We start from the raw sequence: 16712 nt of genomic DNA on the forward strand, positions 1-16712 counted from the left end.
ATTATGCTGGGGGGTGCCTGGGTGGCTCAGTCAGTTACGCATCCAACTCTTGGTTTGGGCTTGGGTCATGATCTCACAGTTCATGAGTTCGAGCCCTGCATCAGGCTCCAAGCTGCCAGTGCAGAGCCTGCTTGGGATTCTCTTTCCACCTCTCTGCCCCTTGCCAACCTTGCTCTCTCTCTCTCTCAAAATAAGTAAATAAACTTTAAATTTTTTAAAAACAAAATTATGTTGATATTCTTTATCATACAGCAAGTATTTTTTGTAGTTTTATCAATGATGGCTGTTGAATTTATCAATTATATTTAAAATCTTGCAGGTATTAAAATAACTACATTTTTCTGATGAAACTCCAGGCATAGAGCTGGCAGATATTTAGGGTGAGGATGAAAACAAAAGTTGTAAAGAGGTTAACTGCAATTCTTTGGACTTTCTGAACCAACTGCCACCTCTCCCATTTCCCAGTTACCCTCTCCCACATACAGTTATAGAAAATTGTATTTAATTAATCTCAGGCTAAAATAAGTGCCCTTCTCTTAATAAACTTACTGCTAATGTTTGGTTCTCTGGAGTGAAACTCTCTTCATGCTAGCATTTGGAAGAAAGGCTACCAGTCAAATTACCTTCTCTCTGCCCTCTTATGCTAAAGTAAAGCTAGCTGGTTGAGAACTCTGATGTATACACAGAACAGCTGACTCTCCACTCTGGAGAGATACTTATTTATAAAATTAATGACAGTTTCATAGAAAAATTAACTTATATCTTTACTCTTAAATATGAACAAATGAAGATTTATTAGGTATGATAAAAATCAGTAACTTCAAAAATATCTATCATGTTAAACAAAAGGAATACTGACACCAGAAAAAGAGATAATTCAAGAAACAGAAAATAAGTTAAAAGAAATGAACTCTAACATCCTCAGAAAATGTTGAGAACACATGTAACAGGAGTCTGCAAAAAGAAAAACAACAACAACTAAGGACAAGAAAGAAACTTAAAATATCATTACTGAACCAAAATGCAATCAAAGGACTAGAATAAAAGGTAAATTTTCAGAAACAAAAAGTAGAGAATAGCAATATAGAGAATCAACCCAAGAAATCTAATATCTGACCATTAAAGAACACAGAAAATAGTGGAAAGAAATTGGAAAAGAAATAACAGAGATATTTTTTAAGATCTAAAGAAAGACATTTGCTTTAGGGTGGGGTCCACAGAACACTGAACAGAATGAATTGAAGTAAAATTACCACCCTTGGGCATATCCTCAAGACATGTGAAAACAATATTGATAAAGAGAAGATCCTAAAAGTTCCAAGGGGAAAAATTAAATAAAATCAACTTACAAAAGACTGAGAACCTTTCATTAACAATACTGAATGGCATAAGACAGTCTAGCAATGTCATCAAAGTTTAGGGAAAAAAATGAAATTAAGATATAATTGTACTCAGCTAAATTATCAATCATATAATGGGAAAAATAAATATACACCCAGACATCTATGAACCACTTCTAGGGATGTTCCTTGAAGACATATTATAGGAAAATAAAGATGAAATCCCAGAAGAAATAACAAAACATGGAGTACTAAAATCTGGCAACTAAACCAGGAATGGAATGACCCAGTGACAACTGCAGAACAGGCTTAAAATAGGTCAAATTTAGAACAAAAAGTCACTGGGATCCTTGAACAATTCCTCCAAGAAGATTAGAATGGATTCTACTCAGTAGAGATAATGAGTAAGAAAGCTTGACTATATCCACATATAATGATAAAATTGTATATTTCTTTTTTGGAGACTGCATATCTTACAGGCATAGAGCATGTATCAGACTGTTAGGTTCTTCCTAGCTCTGCCATTTATAATTTGATCTCGGCCAAATTACTTATATCTTCTTTGTACCTCTTTTTTCTTATCTATAAAATAGGAATAAAAATAGTACTTCCTTGGGTTGTTAGGGATGTAAATTTATATATATACATATATATGTATATTTATACTACAAAAGTACTGTAAGTACTATATAGATGTTTGCTATTATTATCATCCTCCCACAAGAAAAAAAAAGGCAAATTGAATCTTCGGAAAAAAACACAAAAGTGTATACATGACAGTAAAGGTTTCAATATGAGGCAAACTAACACATGGCATTATTTTTGAGTAACTGGTGGAGAATAAGAAAAGAAAGCCTTTTGCTTGTACATTTTACCCATTGAGAAGAATTGTAATCCTAGCACATTACTTTGTTGCACATTCATTACAATGAATATGTACAGTGTCATCATAACAAGATACTATTTATAGCCTTGAGTTTTAGAATTAACCTATAGACAAAACATGAGGGCTTAATCAGAGTTGCAGACTGAATATAATCATTGATGTCAACAATGCAAAAGTAAAGATATACCTGACTTGGGGAAGAAGGTGTGAAGGAGAATGGGAGAAAAGGATAGGGCTGCTAAGTTCTTCATTTTACAAACAGGGGAATCAGGAGGTAGTGCTTAAAGTTAATATAAAAGAAAACATATTTAGATATGTTATTTATAGGTACAAAAGTTAACAACTGAGGAAACAAAAAAGTAACTATCAAAGATCCAGAAGAAAAAAAACGGGGAGAGATGAAATGTACAGCAATATAAATAAGCTAATTCAAATATATTTTACTGACTATATAATATTTAAAGTTGAAAAGCAAAAAAGTAGTAGTAGAAGCTCATTCTTTAAAATTACGGAGTTAATCATAAAGGGAATTAAACCCCCCCCAAAAGTTAAATATGGTTCCCTTTGAAAAGAGGAAATTAGAACAAGAAGAATGGGATGGAAGTGCTTTGTATCCTTATTAGACTTTCTGAATTATTTAATTTTTTAAAAATTCATATGTATATTTTAACTTATTTTTTAAAAATTAAAATGTTGCATATTTTATATAAGATACTAGTAAATTTATTATTATGAGTAAACTTGTGATGCTACAATATGTATTTCTTGAAAGGTATTTATTTAACATGAACCTAAATAAAAGATGTAGTTGAGGATAATACTAATATTCTGGACAGTGGATCCTGTAAATTTTCTTAAAAATTATAAAAGGGGAATATGCAATAAAAATTATAATGTCATTAATTATGTTCCAAAGTATGTATTTCTTCATGCTTCATTTTCCATATTAGCAGTAATCAGGGTTAATAATAAATTAATATCTAAGAGACTCTCTTAAATGACTTTCCTTTGCTGATTCTCTGGTTAACTTCTCTCCCTAGTTTCCTAGATAAAACCTAATGAACAATAGCCAAGGCATGCTCAGTGTTCAAGGCTAGTCAACTACTTTTCTGGATGCCCATGAACCTCTCTGCTCAAAAGGTTATCAAGAGTCAATATTGTTGTCAAATCACTATGTTGTACACCTAAAACTAATGTAACATGTGTGTTATACTTCAATACTACAATTATGCTGCAATTTAAAAAAAGAATCAATACTGCTGGTCCCAAGCTTGTTTATAGTAATTGTGACTGTAGTTATATAAATAACTATAGTATGCTAAAAAGAAATGGTCTTGGCTATACCTCAAAAGATTACAAATGTATGCATATTTTCATATTTTAAATTAAAATAAAATATTTAAGTCATGCATGTATTTTTTTATGATGTCCTGTTTTAACTAACTTTATGATAACTGTTAGTCCTTATCATATTCAACTAATTTCTGCTATATGGACTGTCAAGCAAATAATATATTATTTTCTGTATTATCCTTTCACATAAAGTTTTACATAATATCAAAGATGAAATCACTTTAAAATTTTACACTTTGAATCCTAAAATAAATGTGAATTTGGGATTCATAGAAGTATATACAAAATTGTTAGTGCCAATCTGAATTTCTGCAAAGTAATTGTTAGGTACACAAATTAAACCTACCTCAGCTGTATCCTTAAGATAAAGAAAAGGTCTAAAAGCTCTTGAATTCAGATGTTCTTTCATTGGCTCTAAAGAAACAAATCGAAACATAAATGATATTTCTATACTATTAGGCTACTTCTAATTTAACTATCAATAAAATATTTTTTCTACTTCTAATCAACTTTAGAAATGTAATTTGATAAACTTAGATGCTTACATATGCATTACATTTTCAGAGCTAAATATATTCTAGAGTAATTTGCTTTAAAAGCCAATTCTATTAGGGGCGCCTGGGTGGCTCAGTCAGTTAAGCATCCAACTTCGGCTCAGGTCATGATCTCACAGTTTCATGAGTTTGAGCCCCATGTGGGGCTCTGTGCTGACAGCTCAGAGCCTAGAGCCTGCTTCGGATTCTGTGTCTCCCTCTTTCTCTGCCCCTCCCCCACTCATTCTCTGCCTCTCAAAAATAAAGAAATGTAATAAAAAAATTTAAAAAAAAAGCCAATTCCATTAACAGAATTTATAACTTTTGATTATTAACTCCTGACTACTTATCAGAAACTATGGAGGTCAGAGCTATGACCTCAGAACACACAACAAAGTGGTATGTTCTTGGAAAAAAATGGATTTCTAAACAAAATGGAATCATAATTAAAGGAATCTTTTCATTAATTCCTTTGAAAAGAGAAATATTCCCCTCAACCTGAACCCCATCTCAGCTCTAATTATTTATTAACCTGGGTTATCCTTTAATGGATTTTCTTAAGGTAGGTATGGTGTTAGGTCAAGCATACAGACTTTGGATTTAGATAGTCTGGGACCAAAGCCTACTTTTTTGTCTGTAAGTCATATACCCTTACATAAGTTATTTAACTTCCATGAGCCTTAGTTTTCTGATCTGTTAAGGGGAAATAATAGTACTATCTTAGAGGAATGCTGTGAGGAGGAAATGAAATAATAGATGTAACTAATTTAATAGTATCTGGCATTCATTCAGTCAACAGTTATTTATTTATTTTTAATTTTTTTAATGTTTATTCATTTTTGAGTGACAGAGAGTGTGTGAGTGGGGGAGGAGCAGAGAGAGGGAGACAGAATCCAAAGCTCGAAGCTGTCAGCACAGAGCCCGACACGGGGCTCAAACTCACAAACTGTGAGATCATGACCTGAGCTGAAGTTGGACACTTAACCGACTAAGCCACTCAGGCACCCCAACAGTTACTTACTGATCACCTATTACATGCCAGCACTGGTGTTAGACACTGTAATTGTGATTCCTGTGCCCAGTGATACATATACTTTAGTGGGTAATACAGATAATAAACAAGTGAGACAAAGAAGTGAATAATTATAAATTAAGATACCTGCTGTGACAGAAATAGATTTTGGTGAGGGAGAACAACAGAGTGAGGTATATTTTAGATAGGTTCATTGCTATGGAGTGAATCTGTTCCCCCCAAAATTTATATGTTGAAGCACTAATCCTCAATGTGATGATATCTGGAGGTGAGGCCTTTGGGACATACTTAAGTTTATATGAGGTAATGAAAGTGAAGACCCCTATGATGGGATTAATGTCCTTATAAGAAAAAACATGACAGAGAATCTCTCTCTCCACCATGTAAGGAATCAGGCAAGAGGACAGCTGTCTGCAAACCAGGAAGAGGACTCTAACCAGAACCTGACCATACTAGCACCCTGATCTCAGACTTCCAGCCTCCAGAACTGTGATAAATAAATATTTGTTGTTTAAACCACTCAACCTATAGTAGTTTATTATAGCAGCCTGAACTCACTAATAGAGAAATTGGCACTGAGAAGTGAGGTGCTGCTATAACAAATAACTAAAAATGGGGAAGTGGCTTTGGAACTGGGAAATGGCCAGAGGCTAGAAGAGCTTTGAGATGCATAGGAGAAAAACCCAGTATTTCCATGAAGGGAATTTAAAGAAGATTCTGGTGCAAGTTCCCTAAGATTCTTTTACCATCTCAAAGAATACATAAAGGGGCACCTGGGTGGCTCAGTCGGTTGAGCGTCTGAATTCAGCTCAGGTTATGATCTCACGGTTTGTGAGTTTGAGCCCCGTGTCGGGCTCTGTGCTGACAGCTCAGAGCCTGGAGCCTGCTTTGAGTTCTATGTCTCCCTCTCTCTCTCTGCCCCTCCCTGCCCCTGCTCACACTCTGCTTTCTCTCTCTCTCAAAAATAAATAAACATTAAAAATTTTTTTAAAAAGAATACATAATCAAGTACAGAAATGTTGGTAGATCTATGGATGGTAAAAGCCATTCTCAATGAGGTCTCATAGAAATTAGGCACATACTATTGAACAATGAAGAAAAGGTTATCCTTGTTATCAAGTGACAAGGAACTTGGCTGCACTGTGTTTGTGTTCTACTGTTTTGGGAAAGGTAGAACTTGTGAGCAATGAAACTGGTATTTAGCTCAAATTTCTAAGCAAGCATTGAAGGAGTGGCTTGGTTCCTCCTGACTGCTTGTAGTAAAATTCAAAAAGAGAAAAACGAATTGGAAGACTGAACTGTTAAGCAAAAATAAATCAGAACTTAAGGATTTGGAAATTTTTCAGCCTGTCCACATTACAAAAAATAAGAAAATTTTCAGCATGTCCATGTTTGAAAAAGAACACTAAGGGTGTGGTAGAATGACTATTTGATAAGGAGATTGGTATGAGTGTGAATCACACACCTAAATAGATATCCCAACAGTGACACTGCCAGTTTGAACTGAAGGGGATGGAGATGAGACATAAATGAATGAAATCTGTTGGACTTCTTGGGTTTTACAGGATAGGACCACAGAGCTATTCACTGCAAATATGTGCTATTCTTCAAGACAGGGAAAGAATGACCCTGAAGGCAATTCAAAAATCATCAGAGCTGCCTCCTCAGTTTCAAACGGGGTTACTAATGTCTCAGTTTCAACAGGCCAAAGAGCCTCCACTCAATGCCTTTGGGGTAGGGCATCCCAGAGTCTTGGAGTCATGACCCCTACCTGGCATGCTATAGAGGCAGGACCTCTGCCCCAGTGGTTCCAGAAGAATATGCAGCCAGAGAGAATTATTCTTGAGTCTTAAAATCTTAGGAAGTTTACCTTGCTAAATTTTTGACTTGCTCAGGACCTATCACCCCTTGTTTCCTTTTATTTCTCCATTTTGGAATAAAAATGCCTATCCTGTGCCTGTCTGACCTTTGCAGTTTGCAAGCACATATACTGTTTGGTTCTAGAGGTTCACAGGTAGAGAGGAAATTTGCATCAGGCTGAATCATTCCTTGAGTCTCACCTATATCTGATTTAGATACTATTTAAATAAGACTTTGGATTTTAACAATAACATAAAAGTCAGACATCAGTAAAATAATTTAAGTGTTCCAAAATTCTTTTATTGTCCAGAATGAGGATAATAATAGATTTTGAAAGGTTACATGTTGTAATTTCTAGAGTTATCATTTAAAGAATAGAAATAGAGTAGTACATAACTTCCAAATTGATAAAGGGGAAAAGTGAAACTTAAAAAACTCAATTCTAAAGAAAACATGAGAGGACAGAAAAAGAAGTATAAAATCAACAGGACAAATGAAAGAACAAAAAAATAAAATGGCAAAATTAAATCCAAAGATATTAGTAATTGCATTAAGTATAAATGGACTAAATGCTCCATTTCAAAGACAAAGAGTATGATAGTAGATTTTTAATTTAATAGTATGATGTTTATGAGAGATAAATATAGATTACAATGTTACAAGAAGGTAATAAAATGATGGAAAAAGATATACCATGCAATGGTAGCCAAAAGAAAGCTGGGCAACTACAGCAATATTAAATAGTAAGACAATTACTTCATAATGAAAAAGGGTTCAATTCACTAGAAACATAATTCGAAATATTTATGTAACTGATAACATGGCCTAAACTATATTAAAAATATATAAAGCAAAATTTGACACTGCTTAAAATTTCAACAGTAGAATAGATAAGTTGTGATATATGGTTGATCCCTGAATAACATAGGTTTGAACTGCATGAATCCACTTACATATGGATTCTTTTGATAGTAAAATACTATAAATGTATTTTCTCATCCTTTTGTTTCTCTTAACATTTTTCTTTAGCTTATTTTATTATAATAATATAGTATATAATACATATAAATACAAAATATGTGTTTATGTTATTGTAATGGTTTCTGGTCAACAATAGGCTAATAGCTGTTAAGTTTAGGGGAATCACAAGTTATATGTGGATTTTTGACTGTGCACTAGAGTCAGTGCCCCTAACCACCCTGTTGTTTAAGGATCAGGTGTACAGTACTTTATTTTATTATTATTATTTTTATTATATGAAATTTATTGTCAAATTAGTTTCCATACAACACCCAGTGCTCATCCCAAAAGGTGTACAGTATTTTAATGATGGAGAAAATAAATTAAGAAGAGAGACTGAGAAGTAAAATAGCAGGAAAACAAGAGATATGAGTTCCCAAACCCCTAAGAGGAAAATTTTAAGAAGGAAGGAATGATTGACCAACTATACTTGTTATTAAAATGTGGAAGAAAATAAAAACAGAAAATATTATTTGGATTTAGCAATGGAGATCATTGGTATTCTTGATCAGTGCAGCTTCAGTAGGACGGTGGAGGCGGAATCCAGACTGTAGTTGTCTGAAGTTTGAACAAAAGAGGAAGTAGAGACAGATGAAGAGTATCAGAGTAATGAGGCAGTATGGGGCAATGTGGAGTCAAGGAGCCTTACCCAAAGGGATCGATGAGAATGATGCAATTGAATGTTTTTTGATAATTCCAGAGGAAGAAAAAAAAGGCAACACAAAACACTCAAATTCTCTGAAGATGTGGAGAATTTAATGGGTTTACATTAAATATTCATTTGTTCATTTAGTTTATTACCTGTCTCCCCACCTTACCCTAAAACATAAATTGAGGGCAGATTTTTTTCACTCTTGTATTCCCAGCACCTAGAGTAGAGACTGACACATAGTACGTGTGTAATAAATATCTATTGGGTGCACAAATTTTCCTGGTAAATTTTTATTCAACTTTCTTACAATATTATAAGTGCTTGTTCCTAGCTTACAGATTCCTTAATGTTCTAAGAAAGTAAGTTCCTTTACACTTTCTGTAAATAAGTTTTTATTAAGCAAGATGTCCATACTTGATTGATTTCTTTTTTTTTTAACAATAAGGAAACTCTTAGGGTAGAGCTGAAAGGAAACTCAGAAGCTTTCTTTCAAGAAAAATAAATAAACATAAAAATATATTCTTAATTTTTGAACTGCATAAATTGTCCATTCTGATATTTAACGTCTCTACTGCTTAGGAAATTCTTTATAGTTCACTGAAATCTTTCACACTGCAGTTATACATCATATACTTTCAAGAAAATTCTTTCCACAGAGACATCCAATGGTCAAGAGCTTTTAAGATATACATTAATAAATAATAAAGTATATAATACAAGCAAAACCACTCATTAATAAGTTAAGGGAGAAGTAAATATGGTACGCAGAGCATTACCTATTGACTTGCTTTCTTGATTTTTTATATTTGTTGGTACAACGTGTGGTCTTAAATTTAATGTTTCAAAATCACTCTTTGTAGGTTCAGGCTCATTTTTAAAGGAGACGTATCTAGAAAAAATAAAATTAATCTAAGTTAAAGTAATCAGAAAAATCTACAAAACTAATCTAAAAAATAAATTTTGAGAAATGTGGTAAAATGCAGGCTGAATGTTGTTGTATTAGTACTATTATAGTACAAAATGTAAAATGTTGGTACTAAGCCAGAGATGAAAGTATTTGTGATAATCACTTGAAGTAGAGACAGATAGTAAGCTACTGTTGTCATAGGATTGAGGGCACCTAGGAAACTATAGTTCACAAGCTGATTAACCCTTTAAAAAATATGCTGGAAATTCATTAAATGAGATATTGGAGACATTGTCAGACCTGAGTCAAAGTGGTGGGACCCAGAGTTAGGGTCACTTCAGATACCAAAATAATATACTAGATAGGATCACAGCATTTATTTACCATACAGGAAATTTTCTCCACTAAATTCTTTGACTACTGATAGTATGTAATAAAGTTAATAGTATTACATAATTCATGATATTTCTGACCTCTAAATGCTGGGGTAATCCATGACTCAGTCTTCTGACCTCTAACACTCACCCTCAGTTGATATCTAATCTCACATCTTCACGTATTATCTATATGCTCATGTCCCTGAGATTTATAAATCCAGGCCCTCAAACTCTTCCCTGAGCTCCAGATTTATATATCCAACTGCTACATGACTTCTGCAGTTAGGTATATGATAGGCATCTCAAACTTAACACATTCAAAACCAAATCTTTGCTTCTGCTTTCTTCCCAATTGTTGAGGCTTCCCCATCTCCATTCAACCAAAGGCTTAAGCCAAAAACTTGACAATATCTTTGATTTCTTTCTCTCACTCCTCATTCCCATCTGTTGGCAAACCCCACTGGATATTTCTTTGAAATACGTCCCAAATCAAACTACTTTATTTCTTGTTACTTCTACCCTAGTCCAAGACACCTTCATCTCCCATCTGAGCTACTTCTATGTGTCTCTCGCCTTCTATCTGCTCTCTCTGCTATCACTCATCCCCTACAGTCTATTCCTAATGCAACCATGGTGGCATCTGTAAAATATAAATGTGATTGCCATTTCCCTCCAAATGTTTCCTACTGGACTCAAATAAAGTCCAAAATCCTCACTCCAAGACAGAAACTGTCCCCAGTTCTCATGTTTCTAAGTAGAGGAACTTCGATTGAATGTCCTTTCAGGCCTCTCTGTGCACCTCCCCAAGCCCCACCTCTACATGGAAGCAGAGTGAATTTTCCAACTGTTTGGTTTGAGGAAAGGAATTTAAGCTCCCACTTGAGGACCTTGGTACTTGCTCATCCTTCTGCCTGTAATATTTCCCAGTGATTGCCAAGGGTTACTCCCTTAAGTTATAAGAGAGCATTTTGTAAGACTCTGCTCAATTTCCATTTCTCCACAAAGGATTTTTCCTGCCCCTTTCTCTATTTAAAATAGTAATCCCTATCAGTCTTAATTCCTTTAATTTACTATCATTTTCTTCATAGTATTTATCACTAATGGATTGACATTAAATATTCATTTGTTCATTTAGTTTATTATCTGTCTCCCCACCTTATCCTAAAACATAAACTGAGTGAGGATTTTGTTCACTCGTATTCCCAGCACCTAGAATAGGGACTGACACATAGTACATGTGTAATAAACATCTGCTGAGTGTACAAATTTTCCTGGTAAATTTTGACTAAACTTTCTTATAATCTTATAATTTCCAATGAGATTTTAGTGTATTCTCTTTGGATTTTTCAGTAAACATTCATTTAACTTTCATAAAACATTTTATCTATTCCTTTCAAAACATTTATATTTTTGTATTACGTTCTTGTTTAATATCACTGGCAAGCACTTCTAGAATAGTACAGTTTATTGGTGAGAATGGGCATCCTTCTGGTTCTAATTTAAATGGAAATGCGTCAAGGCTTCCATCCTAAGGGTGAAGTTGGCTATATAGTCTTCTTAAGGAGTAATTTTTTTTATCCTTATCTTACTAAAGTATTTTTCAAATACATTTACAAAGACTATATAGAGATGTTTGGATATGGATTTCCTTATGGTGAACTAGAGAGTGTGGACTTTGGAGTTGGACCTTACTTTGCATCTTGACTCTACGTGAAGTTCTGCAGAATACTGATTTCCTCTGAATTTGTCTTTCACAGGCCAAATGCAGTAATAGCTATCTTATAGGGTTAGTATAAGAAATACGTAAAATAAAGTTCAGAAGTTGCTTAGCAAAATGTTTGGGACATAAGAAGAGGTAAAATTTCAGTTCATTTGTTTTATCCTTCACTGGGTTGGTTTATAAGATTGATTATACACAAACTCTGTCCACAACTGACCTTGACTTTCCTTTCTAGTTTATATAGCCTCTTGTCATATTGTTTTATTTCTTAAAAACTTTATTATATGGATTAATTTTAAGGATTTAGTTGACTAATAACTAAAATATAAATCCTGATGCCCAGAAGCAGATAGACTTATGGGATAGATAAATGGGGTATAGAAATAGAGTTCTTTTAAGCTCACAGGGACCTGGATAAGGGTGTTCTCCTACTCATTGAATAATGAGCCTAATGTATTTTACCACTCATTTTGCAAAGGAAGGAGAGGAGGGTGGTCACAGTTTCTGTCATTCTAGTTTCTTCCCTAAAAGTAGGTGTGAAAGGTCTGAGATTTGACATTACTTACAAGCTAACGAGTTAGGCTGCCACAGTTTGATCTATGCTCGCAAAGAAGTAGACTCCTGAGTCAGAGACAAAGGCCTGTTTATTACTCACCATGATAGGAATAGCATTTTCTGTATCAGTTCTCTGAGCCTCTATTCCACAGGGCAACAAGCAGAGGGCCAGATGACTTCTGCACACATAGTGCGTTGTTACAAGAGTGGAACCCTGAGCTTACAGAACCCAAATTTTTTATAATGAATAGTAACATACCTGCTCTTGCTCAAAGAAAAGCACTACCTCTTTCAAGGCTATTTGTTATACAAAAATCCTTGAGAAGCTAGGAACAAGGTAACCAGTGCCTCTTCTCATAAGATGTACAGAAATATAAGAGATCCATGGAGATTTTTTTTCCCCAGCAGCAGGAAGAACAAATGGGAGGCTAAGAGCCTAAGAATAAAAATTGAGTTCCTAGCACTAGATTCTTATGTAATATAAAGAATTAAACTTGGGGGGCGCCTGGGTGGCGCAGTCGGTTAAGCGTCCGACTTCAGCCAGGTCACGATCTCGCGGTCCGTGAGTTCGAGCCCCGCGTCAGGCTCTGGGCTGATGGCTCGGAGCCTGGAGCCTGTTTCCGATTCTGTGTCTCCCTCTCTCTCTGCCCCTCCCCCGTTCATGCTCTGTCTCTCTCTGTCCCAAAAATAAATAAACGTTGAAAGAAAAATTAAAAAAAAAAAAAGAATTAAACTTGGATTATAAATTTGATGGTTTAATTCACTAGCATAAAATCATAAATCTTCTCTTTATAAGTTGTATTGGTTTTGAGCTGCTTGTAATTTTTTTAATTCATCCACCTTCATTCCCTCTTTTAGGGTCTTATATTTAGAAAAATCCCCTGTAAAATTATACCCTGTTGCAGTTGAGTTAAAGGAATATAGGTAAAGGCCTTGATTTTGTGCTGCATGGGCTGGAGTTAAAGGAAGGTTACTGCACATCCATGGAATGGATATGAAATGGCACTGGTGCATAAAGGGAAGAAACCCAAGAGCAGGACACAGCTCAGATGGAAGTATGGGGATTGCTTCAAAAGCTGCCTCTTCCCAAATAGGAATCTGTTATGGATAACTTCCCTGCTTTGGAATGTTTTATGTTTTTACAGAACAGCCACTGTGAAACGAAGGTCCAGAGCTTTCGTTCTGGTACCATGGGAGAATTCTAACTACATTTTTTTGTCATAAAGACATCCAGTTTGGATCTTTATTTTAATTATATTTGATTTTAACTTGCATAAAATATTTCTCCAGGTAAATGTCTCAGAAAGAATATATAGGTGGATTACCTTCTAGTTTTTCATATCCAAAAATTTCTCTTTTGTTCTCATATATAAATGATGATTCATCTAAATAGAGGATTCCTGCATTGCCATTCTGTTCAAAAGTTTAAAATTGTTTATTGTTTTCTAGCCTCAGAGATGCAGATGAGACATATAAAACTCATTTGACTTCCTTTCCTTTGTAATTAACCATTATTTTTCTGCCTTTGGACTTAAACAATTTTACTGTAAGTCTAGCAGTTGGTAACCCTTTTGATCTGAAAATTCAAGTCTGTCTTCAAAAAAAGGTCATTTTTCCCTAATATTTCTTTATTTCCTTACTATGTTTCTTACTTTCCTGATTTATGTATTAGGTATATATTTCCAGGTTGCATATCTTGAAATCTTAGTATATATCTCTTTTCAATCTGATTTTCTTTTTTTTTTTTGTATTTTCATAAGATATTGCTTCTATTTGACCTTCTAGACTATCAATACTGTTTTTAACTGTATTCTATTTTTATTTTTCTACTCAATTTTTGATCCAGAAATATTTTTAAATCCCTTTTTCCTGATTATTTCTGTCCTTAAGATATATATTCTCCTAAGTTTTCTTCTGTTTCTTCCATTATCTACCTCATCATGAGTCACTTGTTTTGATTGTCTTTATCTCCCTCCTTCATATGAGTCCCCTTAAATGAGGGATTTCTCTTCAACCTCTCATTTCAATGAGTGTGAGTTCCCTCAGCACATATAAAGGTGAGGCTATTTGAAACTCAGGTAATATCAGTCAGTGACAGATAAGATTCTTTTGCAGAGTATCAGTGGCAAACAAGCTGTCATAAGAGGGTCTCTTGATTAAAGGAGTGACAAATGAAGAGGCCTCTAGAAATGTTTCTTAAATTTTTAGATGTATACTAGAATCATCTAGGGTGCTCTGAAAAAACACCAATGTCCAGACATCCCCCCCCCCCGCCCCCCTGCCCATAGTTAAATCATGATCTTTAGGCAGGGCTCAGCATATTTTCCAAAAACTCTCAAGTGGGCAGTCAGTGTAAAGAGGCCCTGCTCTAGAATGTCAGGCTCCTCTAGGTATGAGCAATAATAAGGAGTCCTCTTCCAGGTACAGAGAAGAGGCAGTGTTCAGCCTAGTAGTGAACCTCTCCCCATAGAGAGCTGGAGTTGATGTTGTTACCTTCCCAGAATCCTCCTGGGGCCTTGAAGGAGCCTGTGCTTACATAACTGAGAAATGGTGTGGGCAGCAGGAATGAGGCATGAATCTCTGCGTCTACTCACATAAAAGCCTCCGTCTTCTCTATCCTTCCTGTTCCCAGGCCACCCTACCCTACTTACCCATAAGTCATACTTTACCTAAGATTTTAGAAATTATTGCCATATGTAAACATGGCTTGTGTATCTCATTTACTATCTTATTTTTAATGATTAGAATATATGATTGCATATTTCAAAAATACAGCTTATTTATTTATTTATTTATTTATTTATTTATTTATTTATTTCAGTATTGGTTTTGGGAGTAGAACCCAGTGATTCATCATTAATATATAACATCCAATGCTCATCACAAGTGCCCATCCCCCACCCAATACCCCTCCAGAAATCCTTGGTTTGTTCTCTGTATTTAAGAGTCTCTTATGGTTTGCCTGTCTGTTTTTATCTTATTTTTCCTTCCCTTCCCTTATGTTTAATACAGTTTATATTTTTATTGCTGGGTTTTGTTTTTGTTTTGTTTTTTTCTGAGTGACTATTGTATGTTGGGGAATTTTAAACTCTTCACACATGTCAATACATTTAATTTGCAAAACAACCTTATGGAATACATACTATTATTATCCACACTGTAAATATGAGGATACTGAGACACAAAAGGTTATGTAACTTGTCCAAGGTCACAATTAGTAGTAAGTAAAGCTAAGATACAAACCTGGCAACTGGCCTATAAACCTCATCCTCTTAATCTCTGTGCCAGTCTAATGTCACACAGAGTATAAGACATGCATATTGAACTAAAGGAAGAAGGAATGTGGCCAATTAAATTTCACTATAGGCTGCAAGAAAATCCTTCATTAATATTTAACTATCTTTTCTGTATGCAAGTTTATCCTATTGTCATAAAACTATTTCTAAAAAGAATATTCTTTTGACAGGTCTCATTATAGATTTATTTTTAGGACAATAATTCTTCTAATGAATAGTCCCTATTAATCTATTCATCTAAAGGGAAATATTTTTGGGGAGCCTAAATGGCTCTGTCAGTTAACTGTCTAACTCTTGATTTTGGCTCAGGTCATGATCTCACCATTTTTGAGTTTGAACCCTGTATCAGCTTCCACACTGAGAGAATCCTGCTTGGGATTCTCTTTCTCCCTCTCTCTCTGCCCCTCCCCTGCTTTTGCTCTCTCTCTCAAAATAAATAAATAAACGTTAAAAAAAAGAAAAATATTATTTTTTGTAACTTCAGTAGCTTTGAATTATTTACTGAGCTAACTTTCAGTGACAATTTAAATACCCTTAATCAACCTCCTTATTCCTAACTTGTTTTCTATTTCTTACCACTTTATAAGTAGTAAAATTGCCATTTTCAACTGATAATGCAGCACTAAATGCTTAAGTAGTAGAGAAATCACTTTGTCTTTCCTTTATTTTTTTAAAGGAGAGAGAGAAAGAGAGGGAGTGCTCACTCACCACTGGAGGAGGGGCAGAGAGAGAGAGGGAGAGAGAGAATCCAAAGGCGGTCTTGCACTGTCAGCACAGAGGTCTTGCACTGTCAGCACTGGGTGCTTGATCCCATGAATCTCAGGATCATAACCTGAGCTGACACCAAGAGTTGCACACAAACAACTGAGCCATCCAGGTGCCCCACTTTATCTTTATTCCAGGTAATTTTTAAAAGGGAATTTTGCTAAAATGAATATGACTCTTTTGTAAAAGGTCCATTTATGAAAAGTTGCAGAGAAGAGTATATTTGGTGTTTAATGAGAAATCTTAGAGACTATACACAGATTAGCTGAAAGATATCTTTAATATTTTATCGGTTCCCATTTATCCCAGAAAAATGCTGAAATCCTGAACTGATAGTTACATGGGAAACATGTCTCTGGGAGTAACTGAGAAAAAAAGCCCTAAGAATTTGAATAGTTCTCATTCTTCGTTTTAT

General features: G+C 34.6%; 1 protein-coding gene across 3 annotated transcripts in view; it reads right to left on the reverse strand.

Moving 5' to 3' along the window:
* The window catches only part of CC1H1orf141 (chromosome C1 C1orf141 homolog), a 37194-nt gene that overhangs the window by 14962 nt on the left and 5520 nt on the right, over positions 1-16712 (reverse strand). For all 3 annotated transcript variants that reach the window (XR_015254769.1, XR_015254770.1, XM_086717245.1), the window contains exons 3-4: positions 9454-9566; positions 3926-3993 (exon numbers count right to left, since the gene is read on the reverse strand). Coding sequence is in view for 1 of the 3 variants with exons in the window: in XM_086717245.1 (XP_086573371.1) it covers positions 3926-3993; positions 9454-9566 (181 nt within the window). In the remaining 2 variants the exon portion in view is untranslated. The remainder of the gene's footprint in view (positions 1-3925; positions 3994-9453; positions 9567-16712) is intronic.

This window comes from Puma concolor, chromosome C1 (assembly GCF_028749965.1).
Source record: "Puma concolor isolate L17-30 chromosome C1, mPumCon1.1.hap2, whole genome shotgun sequence".
Taxonomy (NCBI): domain Eukaryota; kingdom Metazoa; phylum Chordata; class Mammalia; order Carnivora; family Felidae; genus Puma; species Puma concolor.